This window comes from Pelecanus crispus, chromosome 1 (genome assembly GCF_030463565.1).
Source record: "Pelecanus crispus isolate bPelCri1 chromosome 1, bPelCri1.pri, whole genome shotgun sequence".
Taxonomy (NCBI): domain Eukaryota; kingdom Metazoa; phylum Chordata; class Aves; order Pelecaniformes; family Pelecanidae; genus Pelecanus; species Pelecanus crispus.
Genome location: NC_134643.1, coordinates 67,977,928 through 68,002,261, shown reverse-complemented (window position 1 = coordinate 68,002,261; position 24,334 = coordinate 67,977,928). Strand labels below are relative to the sequence as shown.

General features: G+C 36.9%; 1 protein-coding gene across 3 annotated transcripts in view; it reads left to right on the top strand.

Annotated features, from left to right (window-relative positions):
• The window catches only part of DNM1L (dynamin 1 like), a 40,828-nt gene that overhangs the window by 1,863 nt on the left and 14,631 nt on the right, over window positions 1–24,334 (top strand). For 2 of the 3 annotated variants that reach the window (XM_075728079.1, XM_075728077.1), the window contains exons 2-8: window positions 9,796–9,943; window positions 18,377–18,423; window positions 19,535–19,606; window positions 20,181–20,267; window positions 21,064–21,226; window positions 23,191–23,311; window positions 23,901–24,032. In XM_075728079.1, the coding sequence (XP_075584194.1) occupies window positions 9,796–9,943; window positions 18,377–18,423; window positions 19,535–19,606; window positions 20,181–20,267; window positions 21,064–21,226; window positions 23,191–23,311; window positions 23,901–24,032 (770 nt within the window). Of the gene's footprint in view, window positions 1–9,795; window positions 9,944–17,137; window positions 17,177–18,376; window positions 18,424–19,534; window positions 19,607–20,180; window positions 20,268–21,063; window positions 21,227–23,190; window positions 23,312–23,900; window positions 24,033–24,334 lie in introns of all 3 variants that reach the window. The other variant, XM_075728078.1, reaches the window with a different exon arrangement.

Here is a 24,334-nt window from a genome sequence, read left to right as displayed (position 1 = left end):
TGTAGGTAGTATTTTGTGCAATTACTTTTAAAATAATTTAAATAAAATTTTATTATTTTATTCAGTAGAAATTAGTTTATTGTAGACCAGATTTTTGGAGATGTCTCAAATATGCTCTTAGAGCTGATAGTTTTGCTGCTGGTAGCTTGCTTCCATGGTTTTTGAATGGTGCCTTGAAACAATGTTGTTTCTTGAGATATTTTTAGTTAAGTGCTCTGTGGCCTTTAAGTTTGTTCACACAGTTGGGTTTTTTTGTAGCCTCCTGGCATATGCAGTCTTTACTCTTTCTTCTTTGAATAATATTCACAAGCAATTTTGAATTTTGTACCTCCATTTTTCTTTCTGGGAAACAAATGCTACCAGTTAAGATTTCTGTAACTCTCTGTTAATTGATTTATGCTTTTTTTTCTTCCAGTTTGCCTGTTGCTTTTCTTAAATGACCTTTCTACATATTCAATGAAGAGAAGAAAAATGCCTTTTTAAGTAGCTTTTGCTGATTATTTTCCTCACCTGTCTTCCGTATCTCTTCTCTACCCTTTTGTTGTTTTGTGCTTGTGTCTTTCTTCAGTTCTCATTTATTTCTACTGTGCATCAAGTTAATTCTTTCCTTTCTAGAGTATGTAGAACTAGAAACTGCTTATAATCCTTAATATAGCTTTGAAGGTTTTCTGTTTCCCATGTCCCCTTTGCCCCTCCTCTGTTGTTTTGGGATTCATTTCCTACTGTCCTTATGTTCTGAGCAACTGAAGTGTCTTAATTTTTCCTCTTTCTAGATGGATTTTGGTACTAGTTACAAAATATTTCTTGGTAAATTTTACACATTTAGATGGCCTCTCCCGCTTCTTTTAGTGGTGTTCTTATGACTCGGTCATATGAGAATTCCTTCTCATTCTCCACATAAGTACTGTGTAAGTTATTTCTGTAACCTAGTACAGGATTTATTAAGAAAATTGAAGACTCTGTTTGCTGCTGATAGAACTTGGAGGACAGACACACTCAGACTGCCAACTTTTCATCACTATTTCAGGGCTTTTTTGCCATTCCCAGAAAGGTGTTCTATTTTTTTTCCCTGATTCAGGATTTCAGTTTCATTTTTAGAACTGTATTACCGAACTGAAAAAAAAAAAAATGCCCAGGCTGGGAATACTATATAAACAATATTTGTTCATAATACCCAACTGTAATACCTAACCTTCTCGTGTGTTTTATACAAATGCTTTGTGATCCATACTTGTATGGGATAACAAGGTGGTATTGAAGTGCCTCAACCAGACACATTAAAACTATAATATATATAATGTAAGGAGGCATGGGAAAGAAAAGAAGTTTGATTAGTTACGGCCTTTTGTGTGGTTAAGGGCATGTAGATGCTATCACAAAAATGAAATGCCTATGCTACGAAAGTGGGCATGAGTTTTAGAATAAATTTAAAAAAAAACCAACCAGCATCTCTGCCTAGAGATGTGTAAAACTGAATCGCCTTTATTTCTTTTAGGTCCTTAATTCTTGGCATTTGGTTTGGGTTTTTAGAAGTCATCAACCTAGTTATGTACAAACTTTAGTGTCAGTTTTGTAGCAAAGTTCTTCCAATACTGACATTATAAAAACAAGCTGTGGGCTTTACTTGCACTTGGTAGTATTGATTCTAGTAGAGACATCACGGTGAAACTGATCTAGCAACTAATGAAATTCACAATGAGATTTTTAAATGACCTTTCAGGTGTACATTCAAATAGTACTTTTGCTCAGTCTTCAGTTAATGCTATTTTGGGACTTTAAATGGGGAGGTGTACAGTATTTAACACAGACTGTTCTGTTGGATGTTTCCATCTGAAAGAGCTGTTTCATTAGCCTCTGTGATTGGCTCACAGCTGAGCATTACATTTATTTCTTTTTTTGCTGTTTGGAATAAGTATCATGTTTGATATTTCAATGCTAAACCAATTTTTTTGCCAATGAGGAAGGTTTCTTGATCTGAGATAAAAGATAGCCTGAGCATTTGAATGTGTATAACTCTAGAGTCTGTTAGGCTAAACACTTAGGATGGTAATTTGCCTGTTAAGAAGTTGACAGCAATGGGAAGTTAATGTGTGGTCCTGGCTACTGGGATGAGGACAAGAGTCTAGTGGATGCTGTATCAAAGCATCTGGTTTGAGAGAGACTGGCATTACGGTCTTAAACTTCAAATGCTCTACAGAGCTTCTGTGACCTTTCCCTCTGTCAGGGAAGGTCAGTGGAACAGAAGTTTAAGCTTAAGCCACTTCAGCTTATTCATTTTATTCAATGTATCATATGTTGCATTGGCAAACAGCCAGTTTCAGATGATGGAAACTCCAGCTTGTACCAAGCAACCGGAAAGCCCCATGCCAAGCTCAACTCAGGAATGTCTGCCTTCCCTCTTCTCTTGGCTTTTTTTTTTTTTTTTTTTTTTTTTTTTTTTTTTTTTTGGGCAGTGATCTTTCCTGGGATTTCAGGCAGATGCAAAAAGACATTTGTATCTACATTTGTAAAAGGGGGTGTAACTACAGCATGGCTTCAGTGCTGGCTATGCTGGCTGGGGAGAGCTTGGTTTTTCTCCTGAATGTTTTGCAAACTTCCTGGTTTGTTTTTTTTGTTTGGTTTTGATATCTAACATTCACTGTATCTGGCTTTGGGCATTACTGTTTTCCTTTTTGCCATCCCTTCCTCCTGTCAAATCATGCCCTGACTGTTCTGGTGTCTGTTTTAGACAAGGAGCAAAGTGAGGCTGACATTAATTAGCTGTTTACATTTACCAGACATAACATAAATTTTGCTGCTAAAGTTATATAGTGCAAACAACATTTGCAATTGTGCTGTTTCTTTTCTCTGATGGGCCCTCTCAGTTTCTGAACAGCTACACTTCTTATGTCCTGAAGGTTTTTGTGATTGGAAGGATGGCATTTTCACTGTGTTTGTGTGCAGACTTTATATGAATTAAAATAAAATTACAGGTCTGATAACTGTGGTTGCCTTATCCTGCCTTGAATCTCCGCAGATTTTTAATATGAAAGCAATATTAAGCATCTTTTAAATGCAGATACTGAGTTGATTGTTTGCAAATGCCCAGTTATTTTGGAAGAGTGGAGAGAATACACAGTTGTAGAAGGATGTGAATGAAGGGGTAGCCCCCTATCCCCCGCCCCAGTTTTGTGTGCTTGCTGCCAGGTTCCTGTTCGTCTTGTGAGTGGCAATTGTTTTTCTTGGAAAACCTGTATTTTAATTAGAATGGATGGATCTTGTATCTTGCCCACAGGGGACAGTGCAAAGGAAATATATTTTCAGGAGAATGAAGGGGAAGAGTTTTAAAGCTGAAAGCCCTGGTGAATGTGTTTCAGAATCTGGAGAGAAAATGACTGTGTAGTTCATGGAAGAGATGAGTTCATACAGTAGCCAGAAGGTTGACTGGCATTCTCTTAAAAAAAAAAAAAAAAAAAACCCAAACAAAAAAAACCAACCCCCAAAAAACCAACCAATCAAATTGTCTCTGCTGTTTAGAACTTCTTTAATTTGAAGATACAAATTGTCTTTGGTTTGATTCATTTTACTGAAACAGTAATGAATATAGTAGCATAAGCAATACTATGTAAGGTCAGTTTATATGGCTTTGGAATGTGGATCTTCAAATACCCCGGTTCCACGATCTAACTTAGAGAAGTTCTGTACTTGTTGTTTCTAATTACATGAGGTATTTTTTTGTTAAGTGAATTATTGGAGGACTTTGGGAATTGATGTATCAAGAAAGAATACATCTGCAAATCTCTTATCTATTTGCTGTTGTTTGGCATGTATCTACATTTAGGTATGGTGTAAATACAGAATTCTGGAAGAATTTTGACTGAGCTGTGCAAATTCTGGCTTTCCTTACTATTTGTACCTAACCTGTCTTTTGTGGAGGGAGTTCCCGTGGCTTCCAGTTTCTTCCTGACTGAATCAGGAAAGCACTTTATTCGAGTGAATGGGGAATGGCCTTCAGGAACAACAGTCTTGTAATCCAGACAAGATCTTTCCCAGAGAAAATATATTTTGCAACAGCCAGCAGTGCATTATGCTGGTTTCACTGCTTTCTCAAGTTAGGATCAGCCTGTTAGCTCTTCTGCATCTTTCTAGAAGTATCATTTTGTTTCAAAGAATGTCTTACAGTAATTAATCGGGCCTGCTTATAACTTCAGAATTCTCTTCTGCTTAGTTAATATGTTTTTAAATTTGTTGGGTGTTTAGAACCAGCCTAGCTTGAGGTGTCTCTAGTTCACATAGGAAAATCCTACCACAATAGCTGTTCCAACCAAAGCAGTTTCCTTGTGGAACTGCTCTGGAATTGCACTTGTGCTGACCTTTTATGTCAGAATAATTCATATTTGCAAAACAAGGAAAGAAAATAATCTTGCTGCTCTTTAGTTATAGCATGCTGAACTCTTCCAGGATAGCTACTACAGAGAACTGCTTTTCAGAGCACCTGTCTAGGTGATATTGCTATGGATGAGACCCCAGCAAAAATGCATTAGCTTATATTTCCCAATAATAGAAATAAAATTTAGTAAACCATATATGTATGTAATGCTAAGAGCATGATTTAACCAGCAGAACTTTTATAATTCTTGTATGGCAGAAACTGCAAAATTGCCACCTTTCTGCCTTGGGTGTCAAAGTAGATGCATTGCTTTTCTTAAGAGAATTCTTCAGGAATTATGTCTCGCTGAGAAATCTCTCCTACTTCTCAGTTCCTTACTGCCATTCTCAAATGTTTGTTATTGTGCCACTGAAAAAGTCATAGGGAATACGGACATCACTGCCTTTTTATTTTCTTGTGCTGTCTTGCAGTAAATCTGTATTTGTTGCAGGAGTTCTCTGCAGTTTTTTCCAATTTGGTCAGATAATAAAAAAATTATCAGTTTGTCTATCAAAAGCAATGAACAAAGTTTACACCCCTTTCAGCAAATTTTCTTGTTGGAAATTCCACAGTAGCTTATTGGACATATTTCCATATACAGGGTTTTTTTTCCACAGATGATTTATCTTACATTGGCTCCACAAAGCGATTATGAAGTCTAAAGATAGACAGAAGGAAGGCAGCAGATTCTTGTAAGACGACTTGAAATTTGTTGCAGCTGTTCAAAGTCCATTATCATTTTAATAATACTTGAAATATGCAACACTGAGCAAATGACTGTAAAAAATCTCATGGTTCTTGTCCATCAGTGAGACTCCAGGTGAGTCTTTGCATTTATTGCCTTCTTGTTACATGGACTTCCTAAGAATAAGAGCAGACTTTGGTTTATTTACTGAGCTAATTGGTGGGATCCAGTGAGTCACAGGACAGTGAAATAAGTGAGGACAAGCTTGCTCAAGGATATAAAAATACTGCCTGCATATGCAAAGATGGTATTAAGAAAGCCAACATTCCACTAGAGCTCAAACTGGTAAGGGACATCAAAGGCAACAAGAAGAACTTCCAGCACTGCATCAGCAGTTAAAGAAGAAAAGAGAGAAATGAGGGAAATACAGGCTTGCTGCTGACTGTGACGGGTGATTTAGTGACAGTAAATATGGACAAGGCTGCGGCACTTGGTGCTTTCTTTGCCTGGGACTTCACCATCAGGGTCTTCTAGGCCTTTGTGCCTATAGATGGGGCTCAAAGTGGAGGGTAACTATCAATAGTGGAAGAGGATTGGGTCAGGGTTCTCTTTTGGATATGGAGAAGGCATCTTTGCATGCTGTTGGCTATTGGGTACAAGTCTTAGGAATTAGGAGTTCTAATGGGGACTTGGAAAACTAATAAGAAAGCCAGTGAAGTAAATGTTTGGGATGAATGTGAAGGGTTGTTCATAGTGTTACTTCAAAATTTTCAATACAGAGTCTCTTCTATTTGGCTTCTCAACAACACTGAAGTGTTCTGAAAGTCACATCTCTTGTTGTTAATAAAGCTGGCGAATTATAAAGTCATGCATTTCTGTCTGCTGCTTCTGAATTCCTGAAAAATGTGGTTAGTAATACAGCAGGTTGCAAACCAAATTTTCTCATAAGAATTAGCATAATGGATGGGAGCAAATGCTTTTTGATACTTAAGGAGTGCACACAGCTGAAATATGCAGGGGCAAGTAAAGAAGAAATGAAGGATAGGGAGGCCAAAGCAAGATCATTAGGACTGCTAAACAGTAGAGATGCTGGCTGTTCGGAGTGGATCACAGTTCTTGCAGTTTTCAGCTTTTTAATTTGTGAGAGTAAGTACACAATTGTCTCCCTGTTATTCTGCCCTTCATCCTCGATTGTTTTAGATTAACCTGAAGGTGGTGTTGACAATGATGAAAATATAACTGTTAAGGAGGCAGTGAGAAAGCTGATAAGATTTACATCATACATACTGTCAGTGTGTATTGAAATAAAATATTTAAGTCCTTAGGTGCATCATCTCTTCTTATCTTAGTACTTCTAGGAAAAATGGTTTTACCATCCACCAAACTCAGGTCCTTATCTGTAAAACTGATGATGTTTAACAGAGCAGTGTGTTAAATACTCAGGAATGGAAGTTTGACGTAACTGTTAAAGAAGCAACAGACAGCAAGGTGTTCCTGTATTTGCCTTTTTTTTTCCTGAGCAACCTATATAAAGTTCCTCTAGATATCACAGCTTATAGATATTTCAAATTAGGATCAAGTATAGGTCCAGAAGAAAACCTGATTGATTTGCCACAAAAGGTTAGAATTTGTTAATGCTTTTCTATACTTGTCATGAAATGAGTTTATGCATTTCAGTCCATGCTTAGAATTGTGACAAGCATTCCAATGAGATAACAAAATAAGCGTGATGCTGCTGCTGCAGACTTATTCCTAAAAATTCTGTGGTACCTTTGGTCATCAGTATTAGTCTCTGTATACATCTGTGGTATGAAGGACTGGCTGAACTGAATTTGTATTCTGAACAGACGCCATATCTCTCACCTCCTGCCACTGGCAGAAAAAGATCAGCTTTGTGTTTACTGCTTTCCTTACCATGTTCTTAGACAATTCTTGGTAATGGACATGCATGGGGCCCAGACTAAGGAGTGCATGATTAGGTACTGCATTCTGTTCCAAGAACAGATTGCTTTAATAAGGGGGAGTAATGCAATTTGAAGCAAATTTCCTGATGTGTGGAGTACTGCAGTGTCTCATCTAATGTATGACTTTACATTTGCAAAGGATCCAGATCATTCCTTCTACTTCCAAAGATAACTGTGGGAGAGGAAGTCTAAACACTAACTAAGACATAGCGTTTTAGTTCCATATGTAGTTTGGTGTGTACCCATCTCAGGTGCCTGCAATACCACTCTTTTGGAAAGACTGAACAATGAGCAGTAGTGTGCGGCAACTTGTCCCATGGATTTTGGTTTCCTGTCTTGATGAGGTTCTTGGTAAGGACTTGAGCTGTTTATTACTATCTCTTCTCTACTTGGGTTATATATTCAGGAGAAACCATTTCATCTAAGTCTCACCTCCAGCCCTTTGAGACTGAGTGATCATTCTACCCATGTGTAAGAAATCTTGCTCAAGAGATGTTCAAAATATTTTTAATGAATGAAACCCTGGTGGTTTGTTTTTTCTTTTTTTTTCCGCAGTGCATCTGATGAACCTTTATTATGTCTCATCTTTTTGAGCAGGCATTTCACTTGTTTTAAATTATGAAGTTAAGAAGTGGTTTGTTTGTTTTGTCACTCTGAAATTTATGTGTTTTCGCATTCTGTAATAACAGTAATTCTTCAGAAGTGTACTACAACGGAGCTCTCAGGGAGGCTTCCAGAGCTAGTTTGTGCTTTGGCCAGATTGTTCTTCAGTTACTCTTTGGTAAGATTTCAGTGCCCAATATCCTGTCATGAGCTCCATGCATGGAAGGTGCCCGAAGTTGATTGAAGAAGGTCAGCTGAAGAAGAAAGTTATTAACTACTTTCTAAGGGAGTCTTTTGAAGCAAAAAATCTTCATAAGGCTATCTTTGTTTCCTGTCACCCTGTCCTTTTCCCTACTCTATCTGGACAGTTGACCTCACTGCCATCAAATTTGACTTAGATTTACTTTGAAAAATGTACACAGTCTACATTGGTTTATTATTCACCGGTTGAGACAAATGACATTTTTGATAAAACAGCATTTTTCTGTGCCATAAAGCATAGTTATACAGTAAAGTGTTAAAAGAAAAGAAGATTTTCATTTGTTGTCATTGTTCAAACTTTCTAGGGGCTTGGCCTTGTATTTTAATAATTATTTTGTGCTTCTGCATACAAGTCCTACTTTAATAGGTTCTAATGCTTTCATGTAATATGTTCCTGTCTTGTCTTATTGCACAAGTAGAAATGTGCTGTCTGATAGTGCTGTGTTGCTTGATCTCTGCTGATCTATTTTTCATTTTTAGAAAAGTCACCTGAGATGTCACTAAATGCATGATATTTAAAAGATATTCAGCGCTGCTTTTATTTCATGTTATGCTAGGTTATGTACTCATTTTATGATTTACTTGAAGTCTTGAATCTGTTCTTTCAAAACTGGTAAGCTGAATTGAGGTTGTAAGCAGTAATGCACATTCTAGCTGTCAGAAGCATCTGCTTTTTTTGTTTTGTGGGGTTTTTTTAAGAGAATTGTTTGGTAGTAGTATTAACATAGAAACGTTTCCTAGCTGACAGCAATGATTGTCAGAGCAGGTTTTCTCATGACATGCCCATGTTGAATTTGCAGCTGCAGAAAACTGGAAGAGTTTAATACAGTTCTATTGAAAAGACAAAATCTTATCGGTCAGACTTTCAAAGTATTACTTTGGCCTATCTGGGCCTATTGTTTAGTGTTAGTTTTAACGTGGTAGTAGTCTTGAATCACTCCTAAAAAACATGTATTCACAGCTGCTTAATTGGACCATGTAGCCCAATTCTGCATTTTATACAAAAGTGTTAGAGGAGAAGATTTTAAATGTAGACTCTCAAAGTGAATTTGTAATTTCACAACCTTTAAGTATTTCACAGCTTCTTACGGTTTGTTATTACGTAGACAAATATTTGCAGTCAATTCAGTTGTAAATACTTACATAGACATACCCACAGAGCGGGAGAGACAGTATAAAACAATGTTGTTTTATTTATTTAGGGTATAAAACAATGTCTGCACTTATGAAGCTGATATAATTATACAAAAAAAACAAACTGAAGGGGATAAGTTTGTAATAGCTTAAGGTACTCAAGTGTACATAGTTTATATCTTTTTGTATAATGCACCTGTTAGTATTAACATGGCCAGCCCACGTTAATACTAACAGAAGGTTAAATTCCTTAGTCTACAGGGTGAAGTTTTACTGCAAGATGTTAGAAAATGACAGAGTAGAAGACATAGAATTTCCTTCTGAGCATTATAAAGAAAAATAATTTTTTATTTTCAAAAAATGTTTCTGGAGAGATATATTTGGGGTAGAAACTGTTAAATAGGATATTAATTTTTCTGAAACCTATTACATGTTTAATTTAGCCTTAAGAGATAGAAAACACATCTGCCTATGTGGCTTTTGAGTGTCCCATGGCTTTTAAGTATCCCAAGCAGGTTTAGACAGTTAACTGGTTTATAGCAGACTTGAGTCCTTTAGTGCCTATGCAGTGTGATACCACTGTGTTAGATGCAGTGAGTCTATCAGATGCTCCTTTGGGCACCATATAGCAGAGGACAGAATAGAGCACTGTTCACAGGAATGATGAAAGCAAGCTAAAACTAAAATATTACAGCATTTTGATGTTTAAGAAAATCATGTAGCTGTATTCCAATTTTCAGAGCAGTGGAAAGAGTTCTGTGTTGGAAAGTCTTGTGGGACGGGATCTGCTCCCACGAGGTACTGGAGTTGTCACCCGGAGACCCCTTATTCTGCAGCTGGTGCATGTTTCACCAGAGGATGGTCGGAAAACAGCTGGAGATGAAAATGGTAAGTGTGATCCAAGAGTGTGTTTTGTCTAGTAGGAAAGAGGCTTTTAATCTTGTTCATTTGACTGAAAAAAAAAGTTCTTGTAGTCTTAAAACTCTAGTGTGCTTTTTAAAATTTACTTGGAAGAAAACACAGCTGTTGTCACATCTGTCCATTCAGCAAATGTCGCGAAGTCAAAATCTTCTGGATATTAAAAATATATTCAATGTTTTAAGCTTTCCTGTTTGTTCTTAGGAAATGCTTTTGAGAAAAGCAGGCCAAAGAAAGCATTTCAGTGATGATAATGATTGTCATGATAATGATTATGATAGTGAGTGTAGAGAACATGATTTTCTTGTGTGTGTTTTTCCCCTCTTCTTTTGCTGTATAAAAAGGTTTTTACTTCAGAGGATGAGTTTGTGACTTTTTAGAAGGAGATTAGGAAATAGATAAGTTCTGAATAGAGCAGAAAAAGGAGAAATGAAAACAAACTTGTAGTAGATGCAAACAGAATTTGGTAGACACATTCTGTAGCTCACAGATGCTACCTTACTGGGCTGCACTGAGAGATTCCAAGTGCATCAAGAACACCACTTTAAATGTTCTGAAGCTGTCTAGTTTGAAGCTTGTGTCTTCTGGAGTGTTTCTATATTATAGAATCATAGAATCGTTTAGGTTGGAAAAGACCTTTAAGATCATCCGGTCCAACCATTAACCTAACATTACCAAGTCCACCACTAAACCAGTTAAGGGCAGAGTAGCAATTTCACGTTTCCTGGCTTGGTGGCTGGATTATTTATAATGAAAGTAAAAACTAGGAATCATTAAGGTTGGAAAGGACCTCCAAGATCATCGTTCTAATCATCAACACAACATCACCATGGCCAATAAACCATGTCCCAAAGTGCCACATCTGCCTGTTTTTTGAACACTTCCAGGGATGGTGACTCCGTCACCTCTCTGGGCAGCCTGTTCCAATGCTTGACTACCCTTTCCGTGAAGAAATTTTTCCTACTATCCAATCTAAATCTCCCCTGGCGCAGCTTGAGCCCATTTCCTCTTGTCCTATCGCTAGCTACTTGGGAGAAGAGACCAACACCCACCTGGCTACAACCTCCTTCCAGGTAGTTGTAGAGAGCAATAAGGTCTCCCCTGAGCCTCCTCTTCTCCAGGCTAAACAACCCCAGTTCCCTCAGCTGCTCCTCATTATCCTTCAGCAGATCAAGAAAGTAATCTCAGTTGTCCCTTGGGAGTTTAAATGCTCATTCTATACTAACTAGTGCTCTTGATCTTATGAAAGAGCAGCAGGGGCATATCCACCTTCTGATTGTAAGATAAATCTTAGCTTTTTGATGTAGACAGTAAAAAGTACACAGGCTTTTGATGGCATGATAAACTCGGGGCTATAATTATTAATTCTCATTGTGTTCAAATTTTTTGGAATTTATTTCTAGCAATAGTAAGTCAAGGTATCAGAAGTTCTTTACAGTATTTGTTTTCATGTAATATTTATAGCTTTGGTTTCTGAAGAACAGTTACTAATATTGTGCAGTTTAAAAGGTTTAAGCTCCAATTTTCATTATTGCCGCAAGCAGAGAACACAATTCGGGTTCATAATGATTAAGAATTTTTAGTGTGCAGTTCAGGGTGTGCTGGACTGTGGGAGACTGTAGGACAGTTCAGGTTGGAAATGATCTCAGGAGGTCTCTAGTCCATCCTCCTCCTCAAAAAAGGGCCAACTCTGAACTCTAAGACCAGGTTGCTCAGGACTTTATCCAATTGGGTCTTGAAAACCTCCAAGGGTGGAGAATTCAGAGAGTCTCTGGGCAACCCTTTAGAAATGGCACACTTGATCTCTTTAAATGTGGTTTTATGTGACTTGCACTGTGCAATATATAGTTTCTAGTACTTTTCAGAATGCTTTGATTCTGAGTTGTAGGATAAAATATGATTTAAGAGATAGCAGACGCCACCTGGAGTACTATGTTCAGCTCTGGGGACCACAACTTAAGAAGGATGTGGACCTGTTGGAGCAAGTTCAGAGGAGGGCCACGAAGATGATCAGAGGGCTGGAGCACCTCTGCTATGAAGACATGTTGAGAGAGTTTGGGTTGTTCAGCCTGGAGAAGAGAAGGCTCCAGGGGGACCTTATAGCAGCCTTCTAGTACCTGAAGGGGGCCTACAAGAAAGCTGGAAAGAGACTTTTTACAAAGGGCTAATGGCTTTAAACTGAAAGAGGGTAGATTTAGATTAGATATAAGGAAGAAATTCTTCACTATGAGGGTGGTGAGGCACTGGACCAGGTTGCCCAGAGAAGCTGTGAATGCCCCATCCCTGGAAGTGTTCAAGGCCAGGCTGGATGGGGCTTTGAGCAACCTGATCTAGTGGAAGGTATCCCTGCCCATGGCAGGGGGGTTGGAACTCGATGATCTTTAAGGTCCATTCCAACCCAAACCATTCTATGATTCTGTGGTTTTGTTCTGCTGTGCAACTTTACAGGTATAAATACGGTTTTGTAATTAGAGTATTCTGAGTCGAGGCAGAGTCTTTCTGTTGCAGTTTGCATTTGATCTGTGGATTCAGATTTTAAATTTAAAATGGGATAATGATATTATTGCATAAGGATGTTGGGCTAAATTAATATTTATAAGGCCCATTTAGATCTTTGGGGAAAAAAATCAGTATGTAAGATATACATGTTTTAATCTCTTCTTGATGTTCCTTTGAGAGAGATGTGGGCTTGTTTGGTAAGAACAAACAAACCTTTATGACTTATCAGTTGCATTTGAAAAGCCTCTCTTCTCCCTCCAAAATTCAGGCAAATCGCAGTCTAAATGGTTTTGTCACTGATGTGGTTTAGCGTATGTACAGATTGTGGTGTTACATCTGAGAAGATGGGATCAAGTAGCTTAGAAAGAAAAAAGATGGCAACCTCTTATCCTGGCTATGCTGTCAGACATTGTAATAAGTCACTATACTATTACAGGTCATATTTTTGTTTGTTATGAGGTGGATGTTGAGGTAGGGTTGAATATGTGTTTGGGATTTCCCAGAGGGAAATCTAGCCATAGTCGTGCAGAAAAGGATTTTCTCCAGACGAGGGGTTTCTTCTTTACAAACTGAATATTGGACAAGAGAATATCAGTCGCGGCATGCTGCTTTCTGAATGTGCTGGTAATGAACTCTGTGTGCACAGATAATTTTATGCAACTGCTCTTTGTTTTGTGATTTGTCACCTTTATCCATCCTAATGCTTGCTTTAGATATGTACTAGTGTTATATATAAATACATCTGTTTAAAAATAGTACTAGTCTGTGATTCTTACAAGCTTAAATTTTACCTCTGAGTGTTTGCATCCAGGAAGCTTCCCTGTTTTTAACACAAAGCACTTTGGATTGCTGTGGTATTCGTTTAAGCACGGACCATTGCTGTGTGTCTATGACTATGAAAGAAAAAATCGTCTCTCTCCAATAGCTTAATTTTGACATCTTGTGATGCATGTGAGCTGCCAAAGAATATCAGTTCACACCAATTCAGAGTTTTTATTTGGTTGGCTTGGGGTTTTTTTGGTTTTGTTTTGGGGATTTTTTTTTTTTTTAAATTTTTTTATTTGATTCTCGGGAGCACATTGGGAAAGATTGTTGAGAAAGAATTGCAGCCAGGCATTTGGACTAACTTCTGATTTTCTAACATGCAATGTTAAAGATCATCTGTGCTGTTCCTCAAAGTCACTGATGAGCTATGTGATACCCTCCTATAGTGGTCACTGCAATAAATCAAGATAGCCAGAAAATAGCAGAGATACGAATTTTCCATTAAATATGAAGAAGTGCTGTGTTTTCATAACATGATTATTTCAGACTGATACATATATTCTATAGAGATATGTGTGGTTTGGTGTGAAGGAAATGTTCTCATTATGCTTTTGCTGTTTATTGTTAGCCTCTAGTGATTCAGCACATGTGGTGAGTTTGATGTGGTGATACCACGCTGTGGTGTTCTCTTATCAAATTGCAAGAGAAGAAGCATTTACAAGAGAACTGGGCCTGGTCTTGTGAATTATTAAATTGGTCTTGTAGCTAAGACCTATTCTGGTAGCTTACCCATTTGTTAGGAAACGGAAAAGAGGAGGGAACATATGAATGGTCAATTAGTAAATGTTTATAGGTTTTTTTTTTTTTTTTTTCCTCCAAGATAGGAAGCTGAACATTGTTCAAATTTTGAACAGATAGAATTGATATGGAACACAGGAATAATTAATACAGATCTGTTGCTTGCTAAATCAACAGTGTTTTGTCAGCTTTTTGCTCTCTACTTGAAATAGGAATCTCTTACCCCTAGCTCCCAAACAGTGTGGACTTCTTCATTGTACTTAGCTTTGTAGAAGCACAAGAGAAAAAGAGCTTTCACTCAAAAGATTTTGCCATCTAGTTAGTGTCAAGGATGGAAAAAGTAGTACAACATACAGAAGGAGTTGGAAGATGTGCACGTTTTTTTCCCAAGTTGGGGTTTTTTTTTTTATTTAGAGAGAGACAGAGCTAGGAAAGGAGGAGGTGATGGGGGAGGAAAAGAGAGCTCAGATGGTAGTCTGCTGGGTCCAAGAGCTATGAAGGTATGGGAACTAGCAAGCTAGGAAAACAGGTAAGATTCTTCATGCTTTGCTGATTTTTGTCATTTTTAGTATTTAGGAAGTTCTTGTTGCTATGCTGCAAGAAATCCTCTATGGTGGTAGCCTTTTATGACTCTGAACAGCTTCTTCGTGCTCCCATTGTATATGAAGAACATTTCTACTGCTTTAGGAAGGGAGAAGAGATACATGAATAACTGAAGTCAGTTAGCATTGTACTGTATTTGAACTTCTTAAAGGAGCACTGCAGTGTAGGAGATAACAAGTAACAATGTGGTGGAAGGCAGTCCTGAGAAAAATACTGTAATCATGTCTAGTTTTCCCATATATTAATTAAAGTTTTCAGGTCTCACTCCAAGATATGAAAAGCCAGAAAAGCAAACAGACTGTTGCTTTATTCAGGAGATTTTTTTTTTTTTTTGAAAGGCGGGATCTGTTTGTTCTTAATAGCTGCTGTTTTAATAATTTCTTATAATCTGTAACACTTGATTTTATAATGACTGAAATGTCATTTCTGCACACTTTTATCTAGCATTGAATCTTGAATGTAATCAGGTGATTAATTCACCTGAAAGTTTTGCCCAAAAAGCTTCCAGAAAGTAACATAACCAGCGGAAGACTGATTTGCCAGTGAAACTAGTGGTAAAAACACCATTCTGCATGTAAACCAGAACATTGGGTTGTTAAGTGTAGGCTAATTAAAATATTTTCTCCTTGCTTTGAGCATCCTTGCATTTTGAGTAATGCAAATCCTTCCTCCATTCCTAAAAACTCCTTTGCATTAAATTAGAGCTATTGGGAAATTTTTCTCAAATATTAAAGGGGTGTCAGTACAGACTTCCTCAGAAGAGTGGGGCAAGAGTTTCCCCGCTGTGTAAAATGAAACTTCTCAAAGGTTATACTTGAACCAGATGAGATTTTCTGTACACCTCAGGAAACTGCATTTATTCCTTAACTTTTTTTCTTTTTTCTTTTTATATACACCAAGGCTGAGGTTAAGACTAAGCCATTTATCATGGCTTCAATCTTCTCTTGTGTTATAGATAGCAAAGAAAACTTGCGGCTTGTTAAAGCTTAAACGTTTTTCAGTCTCCTTTGATCTGTAGATGCTATCAAGTTAAAATGCAATGCCTTTGACTAGAATGCATCTTTTTTTTATGTATTTTAGAAAGTTAATAGATCATACTAAAACAAAACGTTTCCTTATATAGAGAACTAAGCCTAGTACCTAGCTGCAAATTCCTATGCCACCACAAAACCAGTAATTTAAGACTAAAACCAGTGTGTCCTAAGAGGACATCATCTCCCTAGGAGGGACATAACAGGAGAGTGCTTGGTCTGTATCTTTCAAATGTAATGGTGGCAGTATCTTGCTGTATCTTTTTCTTCCTGGCTTTATGCCTATCTTTACTTTCTTAGATTCAGTTTTTAAGACAGGATAAGCAATACAATCTTGAAGATACTGTAGTTTCTTCTCATATGTGCATTTTGCTTCATTTCCTCTGAACTGTAAATAATCTAAACCTGTTTAATAAACTGGAATTAACGAGCCCTTTCATTTTACACTTATTTTGGAGACAGATATGTAATTTTGCCTGTTTACGAACCAAGACAAACAAAAGCTGCCTCCTAACACTAGTTCATAGTGTTCATAGCTCATGTGCCTGCAGAACAGTAAGGATAAAAGTAGTTTGGTTTTTAAATTTTTTTCCTGAATGGATCCAGTCCATCTAAATAAGCATGTTTCCATTGATGATAAACCTTTGACTTACCCACCTGAGCAAGACATTAAAATAATTCCCCAGATGTACTAGGCTTTCCAAACTGATGAATTTATTGTTGCTGTGCTACTTGCATTTTATGCCAAACAGGCATGTGCAGAAAATGTCTTCACCAGTTTGTTTTGATTCTTGCACTTCCATGGAGCTGTACTGGCATCACATAAAAATATGGAGTTGTGAACTTAACCCCTCAATAAAAAGTCTTTTTTTGTAATGGGATTTCCATAAATATTTTGAGAAGATTAAAAGTTGAGAAGGGTGATAGCTAATGTTGTCTCTTCTTAAATCTCTCAGAATTGCCGTAATTGGGTTTTTAATTGAGCATTAGAAAGACTGATGCAAAACCTCAGACTTCTTTCCCATACAGTAATATGACTTCCAGTGACATTAAAAATGTTTCCTTACTCTTTCTCGTTCTTGCCATGAGTAAATGATGAGAAACATACTCCGCCAAAGAAGTTCAGCTTTGTGGGACCTAATGGTGCTGTTTTCTGTGCTCAGATAAAAATATTGTGAGCTGTTGGAATTAGATGAGCAGCAATAATAAAGTCATCATCAAGTAAAGTTTGTGCCGTATAAAATATCTGCTTAATATGCAACATTTATCAGTGTTTAGTTAAGATCTTATTTCTATGCATATTGTTAATGTTACACATTCTCATAAATAGTAGAATAGCATGCACATTTGTCTGCATGCATTTGTGATCTTTGTAATACAGTCTGGTACTGAAAGTTAATAAAATGCTATATTAAATATGATTAAAAAATTTTAAACATCATTCAATGCTGTTTCTCTTTAACTGCAGACCCTGCTACATGGAAAAATCCAAGACACCTTTCTAAAGGTTGCCTTTATCCACTTGCTTTTTCTCCCTATGCATAAAGTGCATGCTTATATACACTAAACCACATACATTTCATGCCATTTTATTGTTGATTACACTTTTACTTTTACACTTTGGCTACTGTGTTGATTGATTGTTTTGCTGAGTCTTGTGATCTGGTTGGAATTTTTAGTTTTCTGACCATGTTGCATTAGAATGAGATAATTTTTGCTTTTCTTCTGTACTGTTGCTGCTTCATAGAATTTCCTGCACTTTTAATTCCCAAATCCTTTAAAAAAAATCTCTATTGGTCAGTATCTTGAAATTCAACTTGAGTGGAAAAAATGTTTTGAAACATGACTTGATTGTAGGTAAGCATTGTGTTTGCCACATGGCCAGATTTCTTGTAGACTTTTCTTCTAGAGCAGATTACTGTGTTGGGGAGCAGAGGGGAAATGACCACAAACTAAAAATTTGAAGTGGAACTTACCACTAATACTTGGAAACCTAGTCGTGGAAGTGTGAGTATCTCACAGTGTGACTCAAACTGCTGCCTACGCTACAAAGCAGGTATTGACAAAACCTCCTTTGCTGTTTCTGGGACTGCTCTTGAATAGCCCCCAAGTAATTCCGGACACCAGTGGTGACTGACAAGAGTTGAGATGTTTTGTCCTTGACAGATTTGGGAAGAGACATGTTCTCCTAAGACTTCATTGTTATGCAGAATTCTTACGTATTTTCTGTTTGGTTGGTTTTGGTTCTACAGGTTTTTCTAACTTTTTCTTTCAGCTGTAATTTGGTCTCACTTGCATGGTAAAAGAAGAGATGCTAAAAGTTGGTATTTTTTTCAGGTTTTTTAAGCTATTGCTAATAAATCTTTTGTTTTCTGTTGCAAGCTGATACTTCATGGACTAGACCATTTCTGAAAAATGGTAGGATAGCTATTGGCTCAGTCACAATTAAGAAGGTGGACCTTGTGTAAGAGAGACAAATTAAAAAGAGTAATGAGATGCAGTGTTTAAATAAGCAGAATCATAAGCAGAAGCATAAATGTATTTGTACTGAACTATTTAACATCTAACAGTAGAAAGCAGACTAATTTATTTTCTCTTGCTGCTTGAAAAAAAAAATCACATTGTAGTTTTCAACAAACAGGCTCTCGGAAAAATGTCATTAAAACATCTGCTTCCTCTTCCTCATGTATCAATTCTTTGTTTTCAGAGATAGATGCTGAAGAGTGGGGTAAATTTCTTCACACCAAAAATAAGGTATGTTTACTCTGATGATGGAGTAGCAGTGTCATAAATACACTATCATATATACACTTAATTCTATATCTCTTCCCTTGACTTTCCCAAAGATTATTCTACCTGCTATATGATACGCCAGAGTTGAGGATTTTCTGGTTTGCTTTTTATGAGTAGAAAGCTTCTGAAAACAGTCTTTTAAACTGAAGACAGAAAGTTTATCAGTGGTTCTGTTGTGTGGGTCATTGATTCTGCTGAGTTATTTTTCTTAATCCTTTTTGTGTTATTTTGTTGATTTTTCTTTTTTGTGCATTGGCGAAATTAGAATGGACATTGCAAAGACAGGGAAATATATATTCACAAGGCATTTCAGCCCACTGAAGAACTGGCTACTTCAGAGATTTATTAGAAAGCTATGAAACAGAAGAACCTGATGTGCATCGGGGGAGAAGCAGAAACTGAGACGACCTAGGACTTCAATGAGAGTCAAAGCTTAATTCTTTGCTTGAAGAAAGTCATCTTTTTATTGACAGATGAATTATTTAAGTGTTTATTAGTTTAAACTGATTTCCTCACCTTCTAGGCAGTGCTAGAAATTGAAGGAAATCTAGAGAGGAATGTAGAGGGAACCTGTGCAAGGGTAACTCTGTGCTAACTTATTTTGGATTGGTGGAAGCCAAAATGAGAATAGTTTTAACAAGAGTGGAAAAATTTTTGAATGAAACTCTGTCCTTGTTCTTCGTCCACTTTGAGATGAGAATAGGTTCAGGCTACACGTTGTTTATTAACTTCAAAGGATTGCAACTAAATTAGAAATGGAATTAAGTGTTTGAAATTCTCTTTAGGTGAACCCTATTTTTACCTTGTCTGACACTGATGGGGTAATAAGTGCTAATACCTGCCATCTCACTGTATTAATCAACAGATTAAATACCAAGATTCCAATTTCTGTAATTTTTAGTACTGATGATTGCTGTTAGCATTAGTGTAAGGGCTAATAGTAATTTTTATTTTTTTCTCACCTTCTGTACACTTAGTTACAGAGTTTTTCACTGTCTCTGAGAGCATTATTTTGCAATTAGCTAAGTGGATGCTGTCCTTGATTTTTAAATGTTTTTTTCCTGTACTTCAGATCTATACAGATTTTGATGAAATTCGTCAGGAAATAGAAAATGAAACGGAGAGGATTTCAGGAAATAATAAGGTAAATGTTGCACTATCCATCTTTGTCTTGCTATAGATTCTCTTGCTGCTTAAACCTTTCTTAAACAGTTTTGGCAGCTAGAAGTGAAAAGCATTGAGCTATTCTAATGAAGAAAACAGTAATGCTGCTTGCTATCTTGAGGTTTTTTTTTTTCACTGTGCTCATGAGATAAATTACTTCAGCTAAAAGAAAATGCAGAGAACTGCTGTTGGTTTACTTCAAAGCTTCTGTAATAATAGTGCAAAAAATAAACTTTGAGATAAACTTGCTTCCATTTTTCCACATACATGACTTTATGTGTAATTATAAAATCAGGTATTCTATTCTTGCATATCTATGTAATCACTGAAATATAAAAGCTTTTATGCATTATGTTGAGAGGGCAAACAGGTCTGCTTCCAAAGACAAAGGAATTGGTTGACAGATGTGGCTGGCTTTTCTTCCTCACCACGTAGTTGTAAGGTTTATGATGGAAAAAAGTTTCTGTAGCATGAAACAACAGCTTTTGGCTTTCTAAAGGTGCATTTAAATAATCCAGTATTGTGATTAATTTTTATTATTAATGTATTTGTAGGGGATCAGTCCTGAACCTATTCATCTTAAGATTTTTTCATCTAATGTTGTAAATCTGACTCTTGTGGATTTACCTGGAATGACAAAGGTAAGATGCAGAAGGCTTCTCTTCTGACTCACTGTGAACAGTATATTTTGAAACAAGGAGTGTACATTCACTCTTGGGCATTATTCTGTATTGTTAGATCAGCTTTCCTCAGGTTTAGTTGGTTATATAAATTTGAGATGTCACTGTCCTCTGGTGTAATATTTGGGTTTCTGGTGCTCTTTGCTGTTTTAAGAGGTAGATTTGCTTAAGTTCTTCCTCTTTCTATATACAACTGAGGGATTGGAAGTGTGCAAGTTGCATGCTCTTTTTAATAGAAGAGGTAGCACTCAAAGTTTCGAAGTTATACCTGCAGATAGATGGGTAGTTGACGACTTTGAAAATGTTTTCTCCGTTGCTTCTCCAGAAGTTGCTATGCCTGTTTTGTGTAAGAAGTTGTATAAGGTGAGGATAAACTAGAAGAAATGTTCAGGTCCTGTCTGTTTGGGTTTTATACTGAATAATTTTCTGTGGCACGAAGATGACAAGATGATTTCTTTCCCTGCCTGAGCACACACACACACCGTGCTCTGCCAGTTATGCAGGTGGTTCTTGGATACAAAGTCTTTTTGACAACAGTATCAAATAATTTGCATTGTTTCTTACTTCTGTAAGAGTGTTTTTGATTTTTATACCTTTCAAGATCTTCCTTTTCTTTCCTGTTTGTTTGTGAAGGGGGAAGGAAAGGGCTGGAAAACTTTTCTTATACCATGGCATAGGGTATGTACTTTCAATGAGTGGTCTCATACAGGCATAAATATACAGTTTTAAACAGTTCTACATTGGTTTTGTTCTCTAGGTGCCTGTTGGTGATCAGCCTAAGGACATTGAACTTCAAATAAGAGAGCTAATCCTTCAATTCATCAGCAACCCAAATTCAATTATTCTGGCAGTCACAGCTGCTAACACAGACATGGCCACTTCAGAAGCACTTAAAATTGCACGGGAGGTAGATCCAGATGGTAAGCAGCAAGAAAAACTGGATCCTGTAATTCAACTTCTTTTTTAAATTAAATCCTAAAATAAAACTGAAGTTGTTGGGGCAAAAAGTGGTGAGGGAAAAAAAAAAAGTATTGCATTTCCTAGAAAATACAATTATTGCATTTGCTTAAAGACTTCCTGCTGCAGTCTCTGCAACTCAGACAATGCTGTGATGAATTAATATATAATAGATTTCTGGCTTATGAACAGGCCAAGTAACTACTTTAGTAGTCATAGGAGCCATTTCTGTTTCCAGAGCAGTAAAATGGCATTACAGAATGTTGAGGGTTTTGAGATTTTTAGTAGTTTACAGGGGTCTGTTAAGATGACTTCATGCTTTACTACAAGAAACAACATTGGACAATAGAGAAAATAGGCCATCCTGCAGCTAGTACTTGACTGTCTAGCTGTTAGTTTAGTGACTTTTACTAAGAATAAAATTAATGTATAAGGTCAGTATCCATTTTGGTGCCCTGTATTTATGTGACAGAACTGACTGATTTGATTTAATCTAAAAAGAGGATTATAATTTTATATTTACCTAATGACTTTGAAACAGATCTGAAGCTACTGGGTGCCTGCTTCTTTTTTATGGAAAGTGCTGTCGGTACCATTGACTAACAAATGGCACTGTGTGATTTGAAAGAATATGGAAGAGTATACTTGGAAAATAGGTATACTGAAATTAAGCTAAAATTTAGTGTTGGTATGCTTTACCCTCAAATTCTTCTTCCCATAAAGTGTAACAGGTCTTGATTGGTTTCAAACTCCAACTCTGCTTTAGCCTGTCTGCCTAAGCCTTTATGGGTTCCACAGCCATGTAACCTTAAGAGAGAACCTCTTCTGGCAGTCTTTGCAGTCAAATTGTCCTGGTTCAAGGCAGCAGATCCTTTCCTTTTAATCTACCCCTGCAAAAATGATCAGCTGTGACTTTTGGATCACTTCCCAAAATTCTAAACCTTAAAGGTCTGGAGTGGCAGCTCATGTTGCAGGTTCTGTAGCAATAATGGTATGTAATGAGAACCTGAAGTACTAAAGTAGGTAGACTCTCTGACTTCCATTAGTCTGAAAATTTCAGGACTCAAGAACCTACTGATTTCACTGAGGTACTGGTTTATTTTGAGATGTGAAAAGTGTGTTCTATTTTAAAGAAAAAGTTCTTGCCATATTTTTTTCAGACCCAAGAGCCTAGGAAATATTAAGGTCCCAGACAAATCCTGTGCATGTTAGCCTACCTGTTTAGATGTGCAGTATTTACCTATTTAATGAATTTAGGTCACTTGTTCCTCCACAGTGTCCAATATGAAACTTAGTTTTAATTCAGAAAACAATCAGTCACATATTCAATAAAAATATGTTTCATTAGCAAAATTAAATCCCCTAAAGCTTCTTCAGTGGATGGATGTCAACTATTCAGTCTCTTAGGGCTTTCAGCTATGTGTTTGATGCAGCATGCTGGAAGTGGGCCTGTTGCCTCCTCTAGCAGCTTCTCCACTGGGTAGTTGTATTTCAAATATAATTCTGAACAGATTGCCATTATGTCTGGTCTTATCTATAAGCTAGAAGTATGTTCAGTCCACTCACATTTGTGAGTCCCCTGCCTGCCTTACTTAATCTTCTCCACAAGTGCTTAGTAATGCCTCTAACCTCATGTAGTATGCAAAATGTTTGTTGCAATCAGTGATGACTATAGTTTCAAACTGCATGGTGACTAAACCTTTTTGTTTAACCAGATCTGCGTGGGGAGCAGTACCTGCCAAACACTTTCTTACACTCCCGTTAGTAAGGGGCTCCAGACAGGCTAATACCACGTGTTCTTGTGCTAGTCTTTGCTGGTTTGCAGTATTAAACTTCATGCAGCTGCCTGAGGAACTTTTTCAATGATGAGTTTTAGCTGCCCTGATCAAGACAAAACATCCCTGTGAGTGAGTTTTCCTTTTGGTAGGTCGAAGAACCCTTGCTGTTATCACAAAGCTGGATCTCATGGATGCTGGCACTGATGCTATGGATGTGCTCATGGGAAGAGTGATTCCAGTCAAGCTTGGCATCATTGGAGTAGTCAACAGGTCTGTCTGGGCACATTAATGCTATTTTTAAAACTTTGTTAATATGAAGTAATGAGGCTTTTTTTATTAATATGGTTTTAAGAATAAGGTGATTTGATGTTGAAATAAACTTCTGAATAAGCAAGAGAGAAGCTTGTTGCTCACTTTTCAAAAGCCTGTCTGTTCTTCCACTCAAACAATGGCTAATTTAGGAAGGAGTAGGGACACTTCTGCAAGAACTGTAGTGTCACTTCTTTCCACTGTTGTTTTTTAGCTTGAGGGATGCTTCTGTTCAGCTGTTCACATTAGCACTGATCCAGTACAGATCTTGTATATATTAGTGCTAACTGCTTATGGCTATAGTACTGTTCACTTCATTTTTTGCATTAGGTAGGTCAAAACTCATGTAGTTTTGATAAAAGCATTTGTTAGTCTGTGTATAGCTGCTACCCATACTGATTTGTTGACTATGCTGCATGGAACAACAAATAAAACCATTTATTGTTTAAGGAAGATGAGTTGTTAGATGTCCTGTCCACAAAAGCAGAAGTGTAAATTACTTTTACTTTGCATGTATTAACTAGTGTGTAACTCTGCCTTTTAACTTCAGGAGTCAGTTGGATATTAACAATAAGAAGAGTGTAGCTGATTCCATTCGTGATGAGTATGGTTTTCTTCAAAAGAAGTATCCTTCCCTAGCCAATCGAAATGGAACCAAGTATCTTGCTAGAACACTGAACAGGTATTACACATTATGTAAAATAAAATAAATGTGTGCTTTTAAAGATACTTTAAGATATAAATTGGTGTGTTAGAAAAATATTTACACATATATTTTTACCTTTGCTTTTTCTTTTGCTGCTGTACAGTGATACACGAAGGAAAACTCTGTTTGGTTCCAAATTCAGTTTCTGAATTTACTGTAATTTTCCTGATTAAATGTTTTCCTTTGGTGATTATTTTCTGCCTCTTCTCTGTTTTGATGGAAATGATAAAGCTGAAACTTTTTCTCCCTTCTAATGAGGGACTGTTTTCTGTTTTTAG